Source organism: Oncorhynchus mykiss, chromosome 21 (genome assembly GCF_013265735.2).
Source record: "Oncorhynchus mykiss isolate Arlee chromosome 21, USDA_OmykA_1.1, whole genome shotgun sequence".
NCBI classification, from domain to species: Eukaryota; Metazoa; Chordata; class Actinopteri; order Salmoniformes; family Salmonidae; genus Oncorhynchus; species Oncorhynchus mykiss.
The window spans coordinates 36,844,803-36,868,746 of record NC_048585.1 but is presented as its reverse complement, the minus strand read 5'-3'; the positions used below and the strand labels follow the sequence as shown (position 1 = coordinate 36,868,746).

At 42.2% G+C, this 23,944-nt stretch overlaps 1 protein-coding gene across 1 annotated transcript in view; it reads left to right on the top strand.

Annotated features, from left to right (window-relative positions):
* LOC110500333 (tumor necrosis factor ligand superfamily member 10) overlaps window positions 1-23,944 on the top strand; it is an 84,125-nt gene that overhangs the window by 11,112 nt on the left and 49,069 nt on the right. The window contains exon 2 of the mRNA XM_021577646.2: window positions 18,775-18,924. Within this exon, the coding sequence (XP_021433321.2) occupies window positions 18,775-18,924 (150 nt within the window). The remainder of the gene's footprint in view (window positions 1-18,774; window positions 18,925-23,944) is intronic.

Genomic DNA, 23,944 nt, shown 5'->3' with positions numbered 1-23,944 from the left:
TTTGTTCGATAATGTGCATATTGATATCCAAAAATCTCAGTTTACATTGGCGCATTACTTGCAGTAATGTTTTGATTCCAAAACATCTGGTGAATTTGCAGAAATACTCATAATAAACATTGATAAAAGATACAACTGTTATTCACATAATTAAAGATAGCGATTGCATTAAGGAGAAGTCTGTGTCAGATTTAAAAAAAACTTTACGTAAAAAGCATAATCTGAGTACGGTGCTCAGAACCCAATCCAGCCAAAGAAATATCCGCCATGTTGGAGTCAACAGAAGTTAGAAATAACATTATAAATATTCACTTACCTTTGATCTTCATCAGAATGCACTCCCAGGAATCGCAGTTCGACAATAAATTACTGATTTTTTTTCTATAAAGATCCATAAAGTCCATAATTTATTTCCAAATAGCCACTTGTTGTTAGCACTACGTCCAGACAAAAACTCAAAGTTCCGTTACAGGTCGTAGAAACAAGTCAAACGATGTATGGAATCAATCTTTATGATGTTTTTAACATAAATCATCAATAATGTTCCAACCGGAGAATTCCATTGTCTGAAGAAAAGCACTGGAACGAGAGCTAACTCTGTCGGGACTGCGCTTCACGAGCCTGAGACACTCTGCCAGACCCATGACTCATTCAGCTCCCATTTCCCCCTCCTTTATAACAGAAGCCGGAAACAAGTTTCTAAAGAAGGTTGACATTTAGTGGAAGCCTTAGGAAGTGCAACTTGACCCCATAGACACTGTGTATTCGGTAGGCCAAGCTTTTAAAAACTACAAACCTCAGATTTCCACTCCCTGGTTGGATTTTTCTCAGGTTTTCGCCTGCCATATGAGTTCTGTTATACTCACAGACATCATTCAAACAGTTTTAGAAACTTCAGAGTGTTTTCTATCCAATGCTACTAATAATATGCATATATTAGCATCTGGGACAGAGTAGAAGGCAGTTCACTCTGGGCACGCTATTCATCCAAAAGTGAAAATGCTGCCCCCTATCCCAAAAAGGTTAAACACATTCAAATATATTTGAGATTCTTCAAATAGCCTCCCTTTGCCTTGATGACAGCTTTGCACACTCCTGGAATTCTCTCAACCAACTTCACCTGGAATGCTTTTCCAACAGTTTTGAAGGCATTCCCACATATGTTGAGCACTTGTTGGCTGCTTTTCCTTCACTCTGTGGTCCGACTCATCCCAAACCATCTCCATTTGGTTGAGGCCGGGATTGTGGAGGCCAGGTCATCTGATGCAGCACTCCATCACTCTCCTTCTTGGAGAAATAGCCCTTACACAGCATGGAGGTGTGTTAGTTCATTGTCCTGTTGGAAAAACAAATGATAGTTCCACTAAGCCCAAACCAGGTGTGATGGTGTATCGCTGCAGAATGCTGCAGAATGCTGTGGTAGCCATGCTGGTTAAGTGTGCATGGAATTCTAAATCAATCACTGACCATGTAATCTGCAAAGCACCCCCGCACCATCACACCTCCTCCATGCTTTGCGGTGGGAAATACAAATGCAAGAGATCATCCGTTCACCCACACAGCATTTCACAAGGACAACTTTCCACTGGTCTAATGTCCATTGCTCATGTTTCTTGGCCAAAGCAAGTCTCTTCTTCTTATTGGTGTCCTTTAGTAGTTGTTTCTTTGCAGCAATTCGTCCTGATTCACAGTCTCCTTTGAACAGTTGATGTTGAGATGTGTCTGTTACTTGAACTCTATGAAGCATTTATTTGGGGTGCCATTTCTGAGGCTGCTAACTTTAATGTACTTATCTTTCACAGAGGTAACTCTGGGTCTTCCATTCCTGTGGCGGTCGTCATGAGAGCCAGTTTCATCGTAGCGCTTGATGGTTTTTGAGACTGCACTTGAAGAAACCTGTTATTTGAAATGCATTCCAGGTGACTACCTCATGAAGCTGGTTGAGAGAATGCAAAGAGTAAGCCAACCTTCGCCTTGATGACAGCTTTGCAATTTGAAGACTCTCAAAATATATTTTGATTTAACACTTTTTTTATTTCATAGTTTTGATTTCTTCACTATTATTCTTCAATGTAGAAAATAGTACAAATAAAGAAAAACCCTTGAATGAGTAGGTGTTCTTAAACTTTAGGCCGGTAGTGTAATTGATTTTGCGTATTGATTTAAACAGAGTAAACGTTAACACTAGACAGGTCAATACCATGCTGATACAGAAATACCATGCTGAAGCCTTTATAATGTAGTGTCTAACTGACGATGCAAGGCTATGCTCGTTCCAGCAGAAAGGGAGAAGGAGAGAGACGGAGTTGGAGAACGAGAGACACAGCGGTTTATCTTAATAGCACAATGCATGAATTTTCCCTCAACGCTACTAACATAAACCTCACTCACATTCCCTTCTGCCAAAGTACACACACTATCTCTTTGTTTCTCTCTTTCCTCCTCACTTATTTCCTATTTCTCTCTGTCTCTCTCTCCATCCATCTTTCCGCCCCTTCTCGCTCTCTCACCCCTCTCTCTTTCTTCCCTCTCTCTCTCAATTCATTCTCTCCTGCCAATGAGTGTTGTGCAACTGACTTGCATAACGCAAACCTTTTTTATATACAGATTTTGTCCGTTATAAATAGAACGGATCTTCCAGGAATGGTTATAGGCATTTTTTTGGACCATGGAGCTAATTTTCTCTATCAGAAGAGAGGGGGAGAGACAATTGTGTGCCGCCCTATGGGACTCCCAATCATGGCCGGTTGTGTTACAGCCTGGAATCAAACCAGGGTCAGTAGTGACGCCTCTAGCAATGACATGCTACGCCTTAGACCGCTGTGCCACTCGGGAGAGTGGGAGAGGCTGGGTGAGGGAGAGTGGGAGAGACTGGGGGAGAGAGAGAGAGACACTGGGGGAGGGAGAGACTGGGGGAGGGAGAGGTGGGGGGGGGAAGAGACAGAGAAAGACTGCGGTAGAGAGAGAGCTGGAGGGAGAGAGAGGGACGGTGAAGGGAATGAGAAACTGGGGGAGAGAGACATGGGTGGGTGGGAGGGAGACGGAGGGAGTGAGAGACATGGGGAGGGACAGAGACACGGAGATGGGGAAGAGAGACGGAGGGAGATCGCTATATACGGGGAGGGACAGAGCGACACGGGGGAGGGAGAGACAGAGATGATGGGGAAGAGAGAGAGACGTGGGATGGAGAGAGAGAAACAGAGGGGGGAGGGAGAGAAAGACGGAGAGGGAGAGATGGGAGGGTGAGAGACAGGGAGGCGGGGGGAGAGAGAGACGTGGGAGAGACAGGGAAGAGAGAGACTGGGGGTGGAGGGGGAGAGCGAGAGAGACGAGGAGGGAGAGAGAGAGAGAGACGGAGAGAGGGAGACGGGGCAAGGGATAGAGAGTTGCATGGAGCGAGAGGGAGATGTGGGAGCGAGAGGGAGATGTGGGAGCGAGAGGGAGATGTGGGAGCGAGAGGGAGATGTGGGAGCGAGAGGGAGATGTGGGAGCGAGAGGGAGATGTGGGAGCGAGAGGGAGAGCAAGAGAGAGACGGGACGAGGGACAGAGTTGCAGGGGGAGGGAGGGAGAGAGACGGGGCGAGGGACAGAGTTGCTGGGGGCAGGGAGGGAGAGAGATGAGGGAGAGAGACGGTGGAAGGGAGAGACTGGGGGAGGGAGAGACACATAGTGATGGGGAGAGACCGAGAGAGGGAGAGACACAGAGTGATGGGGAGAGACCGAGAGAGACGAGATGGAGAGCGAGAGACAGAAAGAAACGGGGGGAAGGAGAGAGAGAGACGGGGGGAGAGGGAGAGACTGGGGGATGGATAGACTGGGAATGGTGAGAGGGATACGGAAAGACGGGGCAAGGATAGAGAGACGAGGGGGAGAGAGAGATGTAACCTTTAATTTGATTTGACCTTGAGATTGACACACTTCAATGCGAAATAAATGTTGAAATTGGGCCCTCCTGTCCCACAGTCAACGCTCATTTCTATAGCTATTAATTAAAGCTACTGGAAGAACATTCCCCTCTTTTTCTCCTCTCTCGCATTCTCTTCTCTCTCCCCGACTCGAGGCCTCTATTTCTCTTTACCCTCCTTTTCCCCCTTCTTCGTTCTCCTTTCTGTACGCTATCCCTTCTACTCCCCTCTCCGCTGTCCTCTACCCTCTTTCCTAACCTATTTATCACCTCTTCCTTCTCCTCTCTCTGCTCTCACTCCCTTCTGTCTTCTCTCCCCTTTTTATTTTATTTTATTTTATTTCACCTTTATTTAACCAGGTTGGCAAGTTGAGAACAAGTTCTCATTTACAATTGCGACCTGGCCAAGATAAAGCAAAGCAGTTCGACACATACAACGACACAGAGTTACACATGGAGTAAAACAAACATACAGTCAATAATACAGTATAAACAAGTCTATATACGATGTGAGCAAATGAGGTGAGATAAGGGAGGTAAAGGCAAAAAGGCCATGGTGGCAAAGTAAATACAATATAGCAAGTAAAACACTGGAATGGTAGATTTGCAATGGGAGAATGTGCAAAGTAGAAATAAAAATAATGGGGTGCAAAGGAGCAAAATAAATAAATAAATAAAATACAGTAGGGAAAGAGGTAGTTGTTTGGGCTAAATTATAGGTGGGCTATGTACAGGTGCAGTAATCTGTGAGCTGGTCTGACAGTTGGTGCTTAAAGCTAGTGAGGGAGATAAGTGTTTCCAGTTTCAGAGATTTTTGTAGTTCGTTCCAGTCATTGGCAGCAGAGAACTGGAAGGAGAGGCGGCCAAAGAAAGAATTGGTTTTGGGGGTGACTAGAGAGATATACCTGCTGGAGCGTGTGCTACAGGTGGGAGATGCAATGGTGACCAGCGAGCTGAGATAAGGGGGGACTTTACCTAGCAGGGTCTTGTAGATGACATGGAGCCAGTGGGTTTGGCAACGAGTATGAAGCGAGGGCCAGCCAACGAGAGCGTACAGGTCGCAATGGTGGGTAGTATATGGGGCTTTGGTGACAAAACGGATTGCACTGTGATAGACTGCATCCAATTTGTTGAGTAGGGTATTGGAGGCTATTTTGTAAATGACATTGCCAAAGTCGAGGATTGGTAGGATGGTCAGTTTTACAAGGGTATGTTTGGCAGCATGAGTGAAGGATGCTTTGTTGCGAAATAGGAAGCCAATTCTAGATTTAACTTTGGATTGGAGATGTTTTATATGGGTCTGGAAGGAGAGTTTACAGTCTAACCAGACACCTAAGTATTTGTAGTTGTCCACGTATTCTAAGTCAGAGCCGTCCAGAGTAGTGATGTTGGACAGGCGGGTAGGTGCAGGTAGCGATCGGTTGAAGAGCATGCATTTAGTTTTACTTGTATTTAAGAGCAATTGGAGGCCACGGAAGGAGAGTTGTATGGCATTGAAGCTTGCCTGGAGGGTTGTTAACACAGTGTCCAAAGAAGGGCCGGAAGTATACAGAATGGTGTCGTCTGCGTAGAGGTGGATCAGAGACTCACCAGCAGCAAGAGCGACCTCATTGATGTATACAGAGAAGAGAGTCGGTCCAAGAATTGAACCCTGTGGCACCCCCATAGAGACTGCCAGAGGTCCGGACAGCAGACCCTCCGATTTGACACACTGAACTCTATCAGAGAAGTAGTTGGTGAACCAGGCGAGGCAATCATTTGAGAAACCAAGGCTGTCGAGTCTGCCGATGAGGATGTGGTGATTGACAGAGTCGAAAGCCTTGGCCAGATCAATGAATACGGCTGCACAGTAATGTTTCTTATCGATGGTGGTTAAGATATCATTTAGGACCTTGAGCGTGGCTGAGGTGCACCCATGACCAGCTCTGAAACCAGATTGCATAGCAGAGAAGGTATGGTGAGATTCGAAATGGTCGGTAATCTGTTTGTTGACTTGGCTTTCGAAGACCTTAGAAAGGCATGGTAGGATAGATATAGGTCTGTAGCAGTTTGGGTCAAGAGTGTCACCCCCTTTGAAGAGGGGGATGACCGCAGCTGCTTTCCAATCTTTGGGAATCTCAGACGACACGAAAGAGAGGTTGAACAGGCTAGTAATAGCGGTGGCAACAATTTTGGCAGATAATTTTAGAAAGAAAGGGTCCAGATTGTCTAGCCCGGCTGATTTGTAGGGGTCCAGATTTTGCAGCTCATTCAGAACATCAGCTGAGCAGATTTGGGAGAAGGAGAAATGGGGAAGGCTTGGGCGAGTTGTTGTGGGGGGTGCAGTGCTGTTGACCGGGGTAGGAGTAGCCAGGTGGAAAGCATGGCCAGCCGTAGAAAAATGCTTCTTGAAATTCTCAATTATGGTGGATTTATCAGTGGTGACAGTGTTTCCTATCTTCAGTGCAGTGGGCAGCTGGGTGTTCTTATTCGCCATGGACTTTTTTGAGTTAGTGTTGCAGGAAGCAAATTTCTGCTTGAAAAAGCTAGCCTTGGCTTTTCTAACTGCCTGTGTATAATGGTTTCTAGCTTCCCTGAACAGCTGCATATCACGGGGGCTGTTCGATGCTAATGCAGAACGCCATAGGATGTTTTTGTGTTGGTTAAGGGCAGTCAAGTCTGGGGAGAACCAAGGGCTATATCTGTTCCTGGTTCTAAATTTCTTGAATGGGGCATGTTTATTTAAGATGGTTAGGAAGGCATTTAAAAAAAATATCCAGGCATCCTCTACTGACGGGATGAGATCAATATCCTTCCAGGATACCCCGGCCAGGTCGATTAGAAAGGCCTGCTCGCTGAAGTGTTTCAGGGAGCGTTTACAGTGATGAGTGGAGGTCGTTTGACCGCTGACCCATTACGGATGCAGGCAATGAGGCAGTGATCGCTGAGATCTTGGTTGAAAACAGCAGAGGTGTATTTAGAGGGCAAGTTGGTTAGGATGATATCTATGAGGGTGCCCGTGTTTAAGGCTTTGGGGAGGTACCTGGTAGGTTCATTGATAATTTGTGTGAGGTTGAGGGCATCAAGTTTAGATTGTAGGATGGCTGGGGTGTTAAGCATGTTCCAGTTTAGGTCGCCTAGCAGCACAAGCTCTGAAGATAGATGGGGGGCAATCAGTTCACATATGGTGTCCAGAGCACAGCTGGGGGCAGAGGGTGGTCTATAGCAGGCGGCAACGGTGAGAGACTTGTTTTTAGAGAGGTGGATTTTTAAAAGTAGAAGTTCAAATTGTTTGGGTACAGACCTGGATAGTAGGACAGAACTCTGCAGGCTATCTTTGCAGTAGATTGGAACACCGCCCCCTTTGGCAGTTCTATCTTGTCTGAAAATGTTGTAGTTTGGAATTAAAATGTCTGAATTTTTGGTGGTCTTCCAAAGCCAGGATTCAGACACAGCTAGAACATCCGGGTTGGCAGAGTGTGCTAAAGCAAATCAAATCAAATCAAATTTTATTTGTCACATACACACACAAATGCTTGTGCTTCTAGTTTCGACAATGCAGTAATAACAAGTAATCAACAACAACTAACAATTCCAAAACTACTGTCTTGTACACAGTGTAAGGGGATAAAGAATATGTACATAAGGATATATGAATGAGTGATGGTACAGAGCAGCATAGGCAAGATACAGTAGATGGTATCGAGTACAGTATGTACAAATGAGATGAGTATGTAAACAAAGTGGCATAGTTTAAAGTGGCTAGTGATACATGTATTACATAAGGATACAGTCGATGATATAGAGTACAGTATATACGTATGCATATGAGATGAATAATGTAGGGTAAGTAACATTATATAAGGTAGCATTGTTTAAAGTGGCTAGTGATATATTTACATCATTTCCCATCAATTCCCATTATTAAAGTGGCTGGAGTTGAGTCAGTGTCAGTGTGTTGGCAGCAGCCACTCAGTGTTAGTGGTGGCTGTTTAACAGTCTGATGGCCTTGAGATAGAAGCTGTTTTTCAGTCTCTCAGTCCCAGCTTTGATGCACCTGTACTGACCTCGCCTTCTGGATGATAGCGGGGTGAACAGGCAGTGGCTCGGGTGGTTGATGTCCTTGATGATCTTTATGGCCTTCCTGTGACATCGGGTGGTGTAGGTGTCCTGGAGGGCAGGTAGTTTGCCCCCGGTGATGCGTTGTGCAGACCTCACTACCCTCTGGAGAGCCTTACGGTTGAGGGCGGTGCAGTTGCCATACCAGGCGGTGATACAGCCCGCCAGGATGCTCTCGATTGTGCATCTGTAGAAGTTTGTGAGTGCTTTTGGTGACAAGCCGAATTTCTTCAGCCTCCTGAGGTTGAAGAGGCGCTGCTGCGCCTTCTTCACGATGCTGTCTGTGTGAGTGGACCAATTCAGTTTGTCTGTGATGTGTATGCCGAGGAACTTAAAACTTGCTACCCTCTCCACTACTGTTCCATCGATGTGGATAGGGGGGTGTTCCCTCTGCTGTTTCCTGAAGTCCACAATCATCTCCTTAGTTTTGTTGACAGTATTAAGCAGTGAATAGAACAAACTTAGGGAGGAGGCTTCTAATGTTAACATGCATGAAACCAAGGCTATTAAGGTTACAGAAGTCGTCAAAAGAGAGCGCCTGGGGAATAGGAGTGGAGCTAGGCACTGCAGGGCCTGGATTCACCTCTACATCGCCAGAGGAACAGAGTAGGAGTAGAATAAGGGTGCGGCTAAAAGCAATAAGAATTGGTCGTTTAGAATGTCTGGAACAGAGAGTAAAAGGAGGTTTCTGGGGGCGATAAAATAGCATCAAAGTATAATGTACAGACAAAGGTAAGGTAGGATGTGAATACAGTGGAGGTTAACCTAGGTATTGAGTGGTGAAGAGAGAGATATTGTCTCTAGAAACATAATTGAAACCAGGAGATGTCATTGCATGTGTGGGTGGTGGAACTAATAGGTTGGATAAGGTATAATGAGCAGGACTAGAGGCTCTACAGTGAAATAAGCCAATAAACACTAACCAGAACAGCAATGGACAAGGCATATTGACATTAAGGAGAGGCATGCTCAGTCGAGTGATCAAAAGGGTCCAGTGAGTGGAGAGGTTGGTTGGGGGTCACGGCGATTTAAACAGCTAAATCGGTAGCAAGCTAGCATAGGAGCAAGCTAGCATAGAATGGAGGTCTGTTATTAGCCAACTCTTGCGTTCCGTTAGTAGATTAGTGGGTTTCCGTGTGGTAGAGGGGATTAATCCAAATCACACAACAACAACAAAAATAAAAACAATAGATATAGTTATAGAGGCCCAAGAAGAAAAATAAATAAATAAATTAAAATAAAATTAAAATTGTCCGATTGTCTATTCAGATAGCAGCCGATAAGATAGCCAACGGCTAGCAGGCCGCAGATGGGCGCCCAGGCAACGTTGCGCCGGAGGAGCCAGCCGGACAATTCCCTCGGGTAGACAACGTCGGCAGTCCAACTGTGAAGGCCCGGTGAGGCTCCGCGTAGGCAGCAAAACGGGTCCGGATAGGTGACTGCAGCCCAGGAGTGATTGATGGAACTCTTCAGCTGGCTAGCTCCGGAACAATTGATGTTAGCTCCGGAATCGACGAAAGCCGATAGTCACACGGATAGCAGCTAGCTAGCTGTGAGATCCAGGTATGGATGTCCAGAGCCAGCGGCCGAAATCCGGTATGTTCCGTTCCGAGCCGCGCTGCGCTGCACCGCGCCGTACAAAACTGGCGATAGATTCTCGAGCCAAAGGACAGCCGATGACCACAAACCGTGGTTAGCTGAGTACTAACGATTAGCCAGTAAATAAGCTAACTAGCTTCAGATCCAGCTTCAGAGTAGCTTCTGGACCAGCTTCTGGCTAGCTCCCGGCTAGCTTCTGGCTAATTTCTGGCTAGCCTCTCGGAGGATTACAGATCTGAGGTAAATAATACTTTTTTATATAAATATAAATTGGTGAAGCGGATTGCAGGAGAGTGTTCTGAAGATGAGTTTTTGGAAAATTAAAAATGTATGTGAAAAAAAAAAAGTTGTAAATATATCTAAATTAAATCTAAATCTAATATCTAAAATATATCTAAAATAAATATATCTATATCTATATATTTATATGCACGACAGGACGAGGACAAAAATTCGTCTGAACTACTATGCCATCTTGGGATGACTACTTTCCCTAACTCCTCACACACCTCTTCCCTATTTTATTTAACTTCCCAATCTCTCTTTACCCCCTTTTGCCTCATTTCACTAAAACATATTTTCCCTTTCACTCCTCCATGACAGAGAATCCAGTGGCTTCAGGCTGCTCTATGAAAATTATCCTAGCCCTTGTGTTCTTTAGCAGGAGGTTCAGAAGAGAGGTCAGAGGTTAGCGACAACGTTAGCGTCTTGGACGTGCTAGGCGTTTGAAGGTGGTAGCCACTTGGATGCATGAGCGATTTTGGACACAGTAGAATGCGTTGAGTCATAGATGGAAGTGGAGTGGAACCCCGGGACGGAACCCAGGAATCAGCGGGTTCTGTCTGTTAGTTGGCTGAACTGAAGCCCCATGTTGTTCTGATGGAGGATCAGATTACCATAACTGCTGACCTTAACATTTGTGGCAACGCCAAACTGACCGTGAGATCAGCAAGGGAATCATTGAAATAGCACACATAGAACAGGTCTGCCACTTCCTAGACTTGCTTAAAATGAGAATGACCGATCTGTAACTCACACTTCTATGTGAATTTAGTCAAGTCAACCAATAAGCTACAAATTGCCGCTTTAAATTAACCCTGGTTTAAAGTGAGTGAAAATCTGTAATCACCTGTTCTACTTAATGTGTGTGTGCTTCATTGTGTTATCGTAGCTAATCATTACAGCAATGGTTTTTAAAGAACAATAACAATGTTCTCAAGGACATGAGCAGGGGACCAGGGGAATGGAGAGAGAAAAAATTACTCTAGGCTGGTTGGTTACCATTCTGTTTCTGATTTATACAATGACTGTGTCCCAAATGGCACCCTATTCCATACATAGTCCATACCAGTTTTATTGCTTCTTTAATCAGGACAACAGTTTTCACTTGCAAAAGGGTTTTGTAATGATCAATTAGCCTTTTAAAATGATAAACTTGGGTTAGCTAACACAACGTGCCATTGGAACACAGCAGTGATGGTTGCTGATAATGGGCGTCTGTACGCCTATGTAGATATTCCATTTTTTAAAATAATCAGTTTCCAGCTACAATAGTCGATTACAACATTAACAATGTCTACACTGTATTTCTGATCAATTTGATGTTTGTTTTTTATGGACAAAAAAATTGCTTTTCTTTCAAAAACAAGGACATTTCCAAGTGACCCCAAACTTTAGAATGGTAGTGTATATCTTTTTTAAAATCGTTGGACATAAATGACTGTAAAAATGCCAGCAAATCAGCTCCAAGTGGTTTTAATTTTGGAAGTATTCCCAATCGTAATAGAGAGATATACACTGTGTACAACTCTTTCCATGACAGACTGATCAGGTGAATCCAGGTGAAAACTATGATCCCTTATTGTCAGGGGAAAACTATGATCCCTTATTGTAAGTTCTTAAATTCACTTCAGTCAGTGTCGATGAAGAGGAGGAGAGAGATTAAAGAATGATTTTTAAGCCTTCAGAAAATTGAGACATGGATTGTGTGAAGCACACGTACACACTTACAAAATGTAATGTACAGTTGCGCTTAAACATAGACACATGCATGACACACACCGACCCACTCCCTCACACACACACAATCCAGGTCTCTGGGCCTGGCTTTGAGTTACATGGCTGGCTTCTCTTCCATAATCACCTTTAATAAGACTTGGTAAAATCCTGCGTTGTGAACACACACACACACTCCCTGGGCCATGGCCGGTGCTTGGTGTCCGGAGGTAACACTACTACATTGTTCCCTACTTCCTTGATGGCGTTCCTGAGATCTGTGGGGCTTTGTCGATTTGTGTGTGTTCCTGTCCTGGCTATGGGAAGAGTTAATGACATATTAATCCTGTAATAGGGGTTTTTCTAATGGGAGGGAAGGATTACACACACACACACACTTGCACACACTGCAGTCTCCACTCCACTGCTGTAAACATCTGTTAACTTCTTGACGCTACCCATCCCTTTAGCGGGATAATTGTTATCAACAACCGCTGAATTGCATAGTGCCACATTCAAATAATATAAAAAAAAATATTTATATTAATTAAATCACAAGTGCAATATAGCAAAACACAGTTTAGCATTTTGTTAATCCAACTGTCGTGTCAGATTTTGAAAATATGCTTTCCAGCGAAAGCAATCCAAGTGTTTGTGTAAGTTTATCGATCGCTCGACAAAACATTATGAACACCTAGCATCAAGTAGCTTGGTCACGAAAATCAGAAAAGCAATCAAATTAATCGTTTACCTTTGATCTTCGGATGTTTTCAGTCACGAGACTCCAAGTTACACAATAAATGTTCCTTTTGTTCCATAAAGATTATTTTTATATCCAAAATACCTCAGTTTGTTTGGTGCGTTATGTTCAGAAATCCACAGGAAAGAGCGGTCACGACAACGCAGACAAATTCCAAATAGTATCCGTAATGTCCACAGAAACATGTCAAACGTTTTTTATAATCAATCCTCAGGTTGTTTTTAAAATATATAATCGATAATATATCAATCGCAACTGTCTTTTTCAGTAGGAGAGGGAAAGGCAATGGCTGCCCAAACTCTGTTGCGCCAAGCAAAACGCTGCTGGCACCCGGCCATACAATGACGCAATGTTATCTTTCTCGCTCATTTTTCAAAATAAAAGCCTGAAACTATGTCTAAAGACTGTTGACACCTTGAGGAAGCGATAGGAAAAGCAATCTGGTTGATATCCCTTTAAATGGAGCAAAGGCAGGCTATGGAACATGGAGTTTTCAAAATAGAAGCCACTTCCTGGTTAGATTTTCCTCAGGGTTTCGCCTGCAATATCAGTTCTGTTATACTCAGACAATATTTTGACAGTTTTGGAAACTTGTGAGTGTTTTCTATCCTAATCTGTCAATTATATGCATATTCTAGCATCTGGTCTTGAGAAATAGGCCGTTTACTTTGGGAACGTTATTTTTCCAAACATAAAAATAGTGCCCCCTAGCTTCAAAAGGTTAATAACAAATAGTCTGGCGAAGGCCTACAAAGACACCAATAGCCCACTTTTACGTTCTCTTTCATGCCATGCACACTCATGCTACTGTCAAGAGTATGGAGACGCACCCCATGTCTGGCTATATTAGATTGAGGCCCAGCCAGCCACTGTTTTGGAGAACCCAGATACTTCCAGTAAGTAGAATGTGCCAGAATCTTGTTTTATGCTAGTGATTCCTCATGAAACACAGACAAATAAGACCATGATTTTGAGGATTTTCACTAAATGTAATCCATAGAATAGCCCATTGGAGAAAGCACTGTTGACATATATTTGACATATGTATCTAAAAGCATAATTACAAAATAATTTATCAAAGTTGGCATATTTATGAAATTTTGGCCTTACCCGGGCCTCTTTTAAGACTCCATAGTGTTTAGTCTGTAAGTGCTACATAGCAAACATTTGTGTCATATGAAAATGTAAGTAAGCATTACCGAGTGAATGTGAAAATGGATTCAAAATGGCCACCGTCTGCTGGTGATTTACAGAATGTGCAATGATGCAAGTAAAAGGAGGGCTGTGATTGGATACATTGCCTAATATACCAATTTCTGTATATAAAATGGGCGATAAAACTTTAAAACTAGCAGGGATCCCACTCGGGAACATTGATATACCTGTAGAGTATATTATGTTAAACAATATATTGATAATTTTGCCAAATCCAAATGGTATATTTTCTATATTTATGTTTATATATTTCATTATTCATAAATTAACCTTTTCACGTGTGAGTTCCAAATATCTCTAACGTGATGTCAGAATGCACTCAACTGTTCTAAAATGTGATTGTTACACAACATGAACGTTAACCCACCCTGCCCTCAAACCAAGCCACACGCTACCTGCAAATTATCTATAGGCTATATTTAAACTTGTCAATTTGAAATTATTTTACAATAAGTTTTATTTTCTAACAACAGTTTGAATTTAGGTATGTTCCGCCTCCTCATTATTTCAAAAAGATGTAGCCCATTTCACTGTTGTGGACAATTTGTTTGAGGCTTGACTCTTTTTGATGACAGCGCAAGCAACACCCTAGTCTTTCCCCAGATCAAGTATGCAGACATTTACACAGTCTAGTACAAACGTTTTCCCCTTGGCACATTTTCTGGCTGGCACTCGCATTGCCTTCATTTTTGTCCTTACAAATAATAACTTTGGACATGTGTGCATTCCAATCAAAGGAAGTCCTTTATTTTCTGTATATCGTCTTGTCATTTCGATTGTAGCCTACCGTATATATGTGTGGATCATAATGTACAGTTGAAGTCGGACGTTTACATACGTTTACATACATTAAAGTTAATTATAAGTGAAATAATCTGTCTGTAAACAATTGTTGGAAAAATTACTTGTGTCATGCACAAAGTAGATGTCCTAACCAACTTACCAAAACTATAGTTTGTTAACAAGAAATTTGTGGAGTGGTTGAAAAACAAGTTTTAATGACTTCAACCTAAGTGTATGTAAACTTCCGACTTCAACTGTATTTACTGTTTTCATAATGTATTTACGTTTTCAAGTTCTGGTGACAAATCATGCATTCCTATTCATCCATAGATTGTAATGTACACACATGATGTGTGTAAAATAATTTTTTGAAGGTTGTACTGATTATGATGACCTAATGCTAAGGATGGCCTAGGAATGCCAGGTATGTGGGGCACCATGTTTGTTGACATTATACAATGCATTCTGGTTGTCACGTAAACGTCTGTTGAACCAAAGATGTTATAACAAAATGAGGTGAGGGATGATTCACTCATCTTTCGAGTAAACTTCCGTAAGTGAATGATGGGAAATGAGTGATGGTAGATGACACACCCCCTTCAACATGCATACTACAAACAGATCAAACTCATCTAGTCTCATCTTATCTTTGGTTGAACAGAAAAATGAAACATGGCGGTGTCCACAAACTACCCATCGGATTACTTTCTATTTTTGGAAAGAGTTATATGAAATGATTTTGATCAATGGTAAGCTCACCCGTAATTTCTATTGTCTAATTAATATTATGGTTTCTGTCAGCCGAGAGTTAGTTGAATATGACCGCTTGTGTTAAGTCAATCTTTCCTCAGTTAGCACTAGGACTAATGTGGCCTACATTTTACGGTTTCCACGTCTGTGGATGTCTGAACATTGCATCCAAAAATAAAATGGTCACATTTGTAAGGATTGTTTGCGCAAAATGTTTGTAAAAAACAGTGTTGCCAGCTCAAACGCTGACTGTTGGGTCAATTGAAGCTGGGCGTTCTTAATACATTCTAGTCACTGTGGTTTGAGTGTACTCTGCAGGGACCACTGTAGAATGATCCCACCCTGTTTTGGTACGCGTCAAATTAATGTAAAATAAAACGTTTTCTTGAAATCAAAAACAGATGAAACATTATGGAGTCCTGGAAAGGCCAAAATGTCATAAATATACACATTTTTATCAATTATTTCCCAATTATGCGTTTAGATACTTTTTTGCCCCACTGTATATACTGTATTTAGTCAGCCACCAATTGTGCAAGTTCTCCCACTTAAAGATGAGAGAGGCCTGTAATTTTCATCATAGGTACACTTCAACTATGACAGACAAAATGAGGGGAAAAAATCCAGAAAATCGTAGGATTTTTAATGAATTTATTTGCAAATTATGGTGGAAAATAAGTATTTGGTCACCTACAAACAAGCAAGATTTCTGGCTCTCACAGACCTGTAACTTCTTCTTTAAGAGGCTCCTCTGTCCTCCACTCGTTACCTGTATTAATGGCACCTGTTTGAACTTGTTATCAGTATAAAAGACAACTGTCCACAACCTCAAACAGTCACACTCCAAACTCCACTATGGCCAAGACCAAAGAGCTGTCAAAGGACACCAGAAACAAAATTGTAGACCTGCACCAGGCTGGGAAGACTGAATCTGCAATAGGTAAGCAGCTTGGTTTGAAGAATTCAACTGTGGGAGCAATTATTAGGAAATGGAAGACATACAAGACCACTGATAATCTTCCTCGCTCTGGGGCTCCACGCAAGACCTCACTCCGTGGGGTCAAAATGATCACAAGAACGGTGAGCAAAAATCCCAGAACCACACAGGGGGACCTAGTGAATGACCTGCAGAGAGCTGGGACCAAAGTAACAAAGCCTACCATCAGTAATACACTACGCCGCCAGGGACTCAAATCCTGCAGTGCCAGACGTGTCCCCCTGCTTAAGCCAGTACATGTCCAGGCCCGTCTGAAGTTTGCTAGAGAGCATTTGGATGATCCAGAAGAAGATTGGGAGAATGTCATATGGTCGGATGAAACCAAAATATAACTTTTTGGTAAAAACTCAACTCGTCGTGTTTGGAGGACAAAGAATGCTGAGTTGCATCCAAAGAACACCATACCTACTGTGAAGCATGGGGGGTGGAAACATCATGCTTTGGGGGCTGTTTTTCTGCAAAGGGACCAGGACGACTGATCCGTGTAAAGGAAAGAATGAATGGGGCCATGTATCGTGAGATTTTGAGTGAAAACCTCCTTCCATCAGCAAGGGCATTGAAGATGAAACGTGGCTGGGTCTTTCACCATGACAATGATCCCAAACACACCGCCCGGGCAACGAAGGAGTGGCTTCGTAAGAAGCATTTCAAGGTCCTGGAGTGGCCTAGCCAGTCTCCAGATCTCAACCCCATAGAAAGTGTTTGGAGGGAGTTGAAAGTCTGTTGCCCAGCAACAGCCCCAAAACATCACTGCTCTAGAGGAGATCTGCATGGAGGAATGGACCAAAATACCAGCAACAGTGTGTGAAAACCTTGTGAAGACTTACAGAAAACATTTGACCTCTGTCATTGCCAACAAAGGGTATATAACAAAGTATTGAGAAACTTTTGTTATTGACCAAATACTTACTTTACACCATAATTTGCAAATAAATTCATTAAAAATCCTACAATGTGATTTTCTGGAGAAAAACTATTCTCATTTTGTCTGAAAATTACAGGCGCCTCTCATCTTTTTAAGTGGGAGAACTTGCACAATTTGTGGCTGACTAAATACTATTTTGCCCCACTGTATGTCAACAAGTACTAATCATGATTTGGGGAATTTTCATGAAATATAATCCATAGGTCTTTTTTGTTCTTGATTGGGTTTCGTGAGGAATCACTCCCATGTCCCCCTCTCCTCCCTCACTCCCCCTTTATTAGGAGGATAGAGAACCATTCAAACGTCAACAATATGTCTGAGAGAATATGCGTGATGCTGAGCAGTTCCGTACCCCTGGCCACAAATTACACACACACTCAATTACACACAAATTACACACAGACGCAAACGTAATACAGAAATTAACTGCAGGGATCTGAGTGGGGGATAGAATGAGTCTGAGTCTCAGATAGAGAGAAAGACCAAAAGAGAGGAAGAAAGGAGAGAAATTTGAGTATTTCCTGTGTGCCCTGGAGGAGTGGTTGGTTTATTGGCCTATTAGATATCTGGGATATGGGTGTATGTTCGAGTTCATTCCAGGAGAATCCAACCGCTAGTTAAGCAGTCTGTGAATGACATTGAAACTGTTGTTAAGGATGACACATTCCAGACATAATGAAAGCACTAACATTCATAAAATGACCGATCCTTTATTACAATCTTGTTCTCATCTTGCTGTTGGTCTGCCATCATCGACGCAATCTCTCATTGATTGTGACATTCAAAGTACCTATGAATGCCATATGTCACACTTATAACACTTACACTACCTCTCCGAAAATATGTTTTCTTTGTTCCTTCCCTGTAGGTGCGTAGCCAGGGCTTAACAGAGGAGCTAAAGTTTCTGCCTGTTGAATGCTTTATATCACTCTATGCATTGCTTATATGGCTTTATGTCGCTAAGTCTTTTCTATTCTCTCCTCCCTGTAGATGCATCGCATTCCAGGTCAAATAGCCCTTACACAGCCTGGATGTGTGATGGTTAATTATCCTGTTGAAAAGCAAATGAGAGTCCCACTAAGCGCAAACCAGATGTGATGGCGTATCGAAAGTTTGCCTTGAATTGTAAATAAATCACAGACAGTGTCACCAGCAAAGCACCATCACACCTCCTCCATGCTTCACGGTGGGAACCACATATGTGGAGATTATCTGTTCATCTACTCTGCATCTCACAAAGACATGGCGTTTGGAAGCAAAAATCTCAAATTTGGACTCATCAGACCAAAGGACTTATTTCCACTGGTCTAATGTCCATTGCTCGAGTTTCTTGGCCCAAGCAAGTCTCTTCTTTTTATTGGTCCTTTATTGGTGGTTTCTTTGCAGCAAATCGACCATGAAGGCTTGCTTCACGGATTTGAGGTCAGGTGATTTTGGGGCGGCAGGTAGCCTAGTGGTTAGAGCGTTGGGCCAGTAACCGAAAGGTTACTAGATCGAATCCCCGAGCTGACAAGCTAAAAATCTGTCTTTCTGCCTCTGAACAAGGCCACAACCCACTGTTCCTAGATAAGAATTTGTTCTTAACTGACTTGCCAGGTTAAATAAACTTTTTTTTTTTAAACGCCAGGGCGTTACAGAGCAGTTGAAGTGTATCAGTCTGCCAAATGCTTTGTTACTGCTACGTACGCTTATAACACTATAACACTATCTCTCGTAACCCAAGTTTTTATATTATTTCCTCCCTGTAGGTGCGTAGCCAGGGTGTAACAGAGGAGCTGAAGTGTCTCAGTCTGTTAAATGCTCTGGATAAAGACCAAGACATCCCAGAGAACCTGGCTCAGCTGTTTGGAGAGCCCTGCATCAAACTGGCCGAGGGCATCAAGGCTTACATCTCTAAGGTAAGAAGAACACAAATGTAGTGCTCAATGGCAACCTATTCCCTGGATAGTGCACTACAATAGGACCCTGCATCAAACTGGCCGAGGGCATCAAAACCTACAGTACCAGTCAAAAGTTTGGACACACCTACTCATTCAAGGATTTTTCTTTATTTTTACTATTTTCTACATTGTAGAATAATAGTGACAACATCAAAACTATGAAATAACATATATGGAATCAAGTAGTAACCAAAAAAGTGTTAAATACATCAAAATATATTTGAGATTCTTCAAATAGCTACCCTTTGCCTTGATGACAGCTTTGCACACGCTCTGCATTCTCTAAACCAGCTTCACCTGGAATGCTTTTCCAACATTCATGCTTCACGGTGGGAACCACATATGTGGAGATGATCTGTTCATCTACTCTGCGTCTCACAAAGACATGCATGGCGTTTGGAACCAAAAATCTCAAAAATCAGACCAAAGGACATATTTCCACTGGTCTAATGTCCATTGCTCGTGTTTCTTGGCCCAAGCAAGTCTCTTCTTTTTATTGGTCCTTTATTGGTGGTTTCTTTGCAGCAAATCAAATTCATGCAGTCTCCTCTGAACAGTTGATGTTGAGATGTGTCTGTAACTTGAACTGTGAAGCATTTATTTGGGCTGTAATTTCTGAGGCTGGTAAGTCTAATGAACTTATCTTCTGCTGCAGAGATACCTCTGGGTCTTCCTTTCCTGTGGCGGTCCTCATGAGAGCCAATTTCACCATAGCATTTGAATGGTTTTTGTGACTGCACTTGAAGAAATGTTCAAAGTTATTGGAATTTCCCGCACCTTCATGACTTTGCTTATTTGAGCTGTTCTTGCCCTAATATGGACTTGGTATTTTACCAAATAGGTCTATCTACCTTGTCACAACACAACTGAAATGGCTCAAACGCATTGAGAAGGAAAGAAATTCCACAAATTAACTTTTATCAAAGCGCACGCCTGTTAACTCTTGTGTTTTTTCCATGTTTTTGTTAATTACCCAATGTTCGCGTGTCTGATGGACACACAACATTTATTGGGTTTTTAAAACAATACAGCCATAACGAGATGTTGACTGATATCAATTACAAGCAATTTGGGGGCGGCAGGGTAGCCTAGTGGTTAGAGCGTTGGACTAGTAACCGGAAGGTTGCAAGTTCAAACCCCCGAGCTGGCAAGGTACAAATCTGTCGTTCTGCCCCTGAACAGGCAGTTAACCTAGGCCGTCATTGAAAATAAGAATTTGTTCTTAACTGACTTGCCTAGTTAAATAAAGGTTAAAAAAAAATAATTTAGACATGGTTAATATTTGCCATTTACCTCTGCCAGATCAAATGTATCAATAAAAGCACTATTCGTTTATTTAAAATGAAAAAACTTAACATCAAGACAACGGTAGAATAAGTCATGTTTATCTTGAACAAATATAAATGAAACAAGTATTTTCATCACTATTGATGTTTATTGCTTGGAACTGAACTAACTGGAAGGACCCATTTTACATACAGTATTTTATGAAAATTATAAATGAGCCCCATTGAACACAAATTAAGGCCTGTCTACACACCACATGAGGGACAGATTTGTTTTGCTGTGTGTTTGTGTTACAAATGTATTTCTTGCACTTGATGCATGTGTACTGTCTTCCTGTCCTTCTTGGGTCCACACACATCACAGTGCTTCTTCTTGTTGCTACAATCTAGAATGATGAAAACACTTCAGGAATTTTAGTAACATCTCACTCACATGTACAGTTACTGCAGGCCAAGGTAAGAGAGTCAGACACAAACACATGCAACAACATCACCCACACTTTCTTCCGGTATTGGAGGTGTTATTTCTGTGGGTCGGGCGGATGGGGCACCAGCATCCTCCTCCTGAATCCTCCTCACGATGGCTGCAGATGCTGGGGTCCTTGGGATATGTTGCCTCTGGATTTGAGGTCTTACCAATGCCTTGCCCAGCTCATCGCGAAAGAGCCATACTGATTGATTGTGGTAAGGAGCCACACATGCAAAGTATTTATTTGTTATGTCCCTCCCCCAATTTGCACCTGGCTGTGGTAGTGTGGGAAATACAGAATTGTTTACAATGTATCGAAATAATGTATTGTAATAAGTGTGCAGGGTCCCGCAAGACATGTGTGTAATTTCACACACTACAAAGGGTAAAGAGTGCGAGAAAAGCGGGAGACAGGCAGGGAGTGAGACAGGTTATTGGTGCTATGTTGAAACAGCAGGCCCCAGAGAGGAGGAAGACAGTGAAGGCACACAGAAAACCTTTTTGTTTAATTTTTACTTGTTTTCATCTACACACGCACTTTTCCACACTTTTATTACTTTTATTTCTGTCCAGTGGACCCGAACACCACATATGTAATGTAAATATGTAGGGGTGTGCACTAAATGATGATGTGTTATTTTACATATTATTCACAGAAAATGAGCCAAGGCCAATGCGTCTCAGGTTGAAAAAAACGTTTTACTTTAGTAAACATTGAAAATTGGTCCCACAGACCTGAACAACACACAATGGTTAATTGAAATGCATTCCAGGTAACTACCTCCATGAAGCTGGTTGAGAGAATGCCAAAAGTGTGCAAAGCTGTCCTAAAGGCAAAGGGTGTCTACTTTGAAGAATCTCAAATATATCTTCATTTGTTTAACACTTTTTTTAGTTACTACATGATTCCATATGTGTTATTTCATAGTTTTGAGGACAATGTAGAAAATAGTAAAAATAAAGAAAACCCTTGAATGAGTAGGTGTGTCCAAACTTTTGACTGGTACTGTACATCTCTAAGGTAGGGCCCTGCGTCAAACTGGCCAAGGGTATCAAGGCATACATCTCTAAGGTAAGACCTCACAGATATAGGCTATGCCCCCTATCCCTACAGATGTTTAATGTCCCCTATCCCTACAGTAGATAGTTAAGCAATAAGGCCCAAGGGGCTGTGGTATATTGGCCATCCTGTATACCACAAACCCCTGAGGTGCCTTATTGCCATTATAAACTGGTTATCAATGTAATAAGAAGAGTAAAAAGTAATATTTTGTCATACCCAATCAACATTTAGGGCTCGAATCACCCAGTTTATAATAAATCAAGTACTACTTTTGCCTAAAGGCTTGTGTATGGACATCCCAATAGCTAGCACAGCCAATAGAATGGTTAGCTGAGAGAAGATTCCATATTCAAAGCAGTATACCTTGGTACAGTGCATTTGGAAAGTATGAGTACGTGTGACCCCTTGACTTTTTCCACATTTTGTTAGTTTACAGACTTGTTCTAAAATGAATCTTAAATGTTTTTTCTTATCAGTCTACACACAATACCCCATAATAACAAAGCAAAAACAGGTTTAAGAAATGTTTTTGAGAAAGAAAAAAAGAAATAACACAAGTATTCAGACTCTTTACTCAGTACTTTGTTGAAGAACCTTTGGCAGCGATTACAGCCTCAAGTTTTCTTAGGTATGACGCTACAAGCTTGGCACACCTGTATTTGGGGAGTTTCTCGCATTCTCTGCAGATCCTCTTAAGCGCTGTCAGGCTGGATGGGGAGTGTCGCTGCACAGATATCTTCAGGTCTCTCCAGAGATGTTCGATCGGGTTCAAGTCTGGCCTTTGGCTGGGTGACTCAAGGATATTCAGAGACTTGTCCCGAAGCCAATCCTGTGTTGTCTTGGCTATGTGCTTAGGCTAGTTGTACTGTTAGACTAGGGCAAATGTTCACCTTCTGAGGTCCTGAGCGCTCTGGAGCAGGATTTCATCAAGGATCTCTCTACTTTTCTCCGTTCATCTATCCCTTGATCCTGACTAGTCTCCCAGTCCCTGCCGTTGAAAATATCCCCACAGCATGATGCTGCCACCACCATGCTTCACCGTAGGGATGGTGCCAGGTTTCCTCCAGACCTGACGCTTGGCATTAATTTTATGCCTTTGTCATCACCTGTAAAAAAAATTGAATTTTTGAATTCTATCACGCCAGAGTTCTATTGTGCGGCCAAGTCGAAGGACTGTAAATAATCATATAGATTCACACCTGTGTTCTAAAAATAAATAGTGGATTGGTCTGAGGCAGCCAATGTGCCCCGTGTGTGTGTGTGTGTGACATTGAAACGGTAAATAGTTAAAAAATTATACATTGTACAACTGACGAGCCAAATACTAGGTGCAGATTGGCTGACCAATCCACTATTTATTTGAAGAACACTGGTGTTCAGGGAACATTCCACTGGCTGTCAGCATGAAGGTTCTCTACATACATTCCATTCTGTGTGAGTGCTCAGCAAATTTACGGGTGTTAAATCTAAGTGTTAGGGTAAAAACGGTTTTGAGTGTTGATTCTAGTGGGGTTTTCACCAGTGGGATTGAAATCGACACCACCTGCAGTGAATAAATTAAGTGTTATTTGAATCACAGTGGAATCACCACTAACTTGACTGTGTTGAGTTAATTTACATTAACTCTTTGATTTTGAAAAATAAATGACCTCATTATCACATAAATCAACAGTTATTGGTTGCTTACACGTGCTTTGTATTTTGCAGATGTTACTGCTGGTGTAGTGAAATGCTTGTTTTTCTATCTAACATTACACAACAGTACACACATCTATAAGTAAAAGAATGGAATTAAGAAATATAGAAATGTTAGGACAGAGTCTATGTGTAAATATATACAGTGCATTTAGAAGCTATTACGAAAGTATATACGGGATACCGGGGTATTTGGAAAAAGCCACGGATGTTTTTTCATACCATTGAAACGATTTCTTTGAAGTTTTTTTATAAAATAAATTGGAATATTTGTAGGTACTTTTTAACCTGTAGTGACACTCCATCCCGTGCATGGGACCTTTGTCATCATCTGACACTAAGTAGCATAACGCAACGGACATAAATCTTCCTAGAAAATCTTCCTATTCATGAACATCACAAGTGAAATATATTGGAACACAGCTATTAGCCTTTTGTTAATCACCCTGTCATGTCAGATTTTCA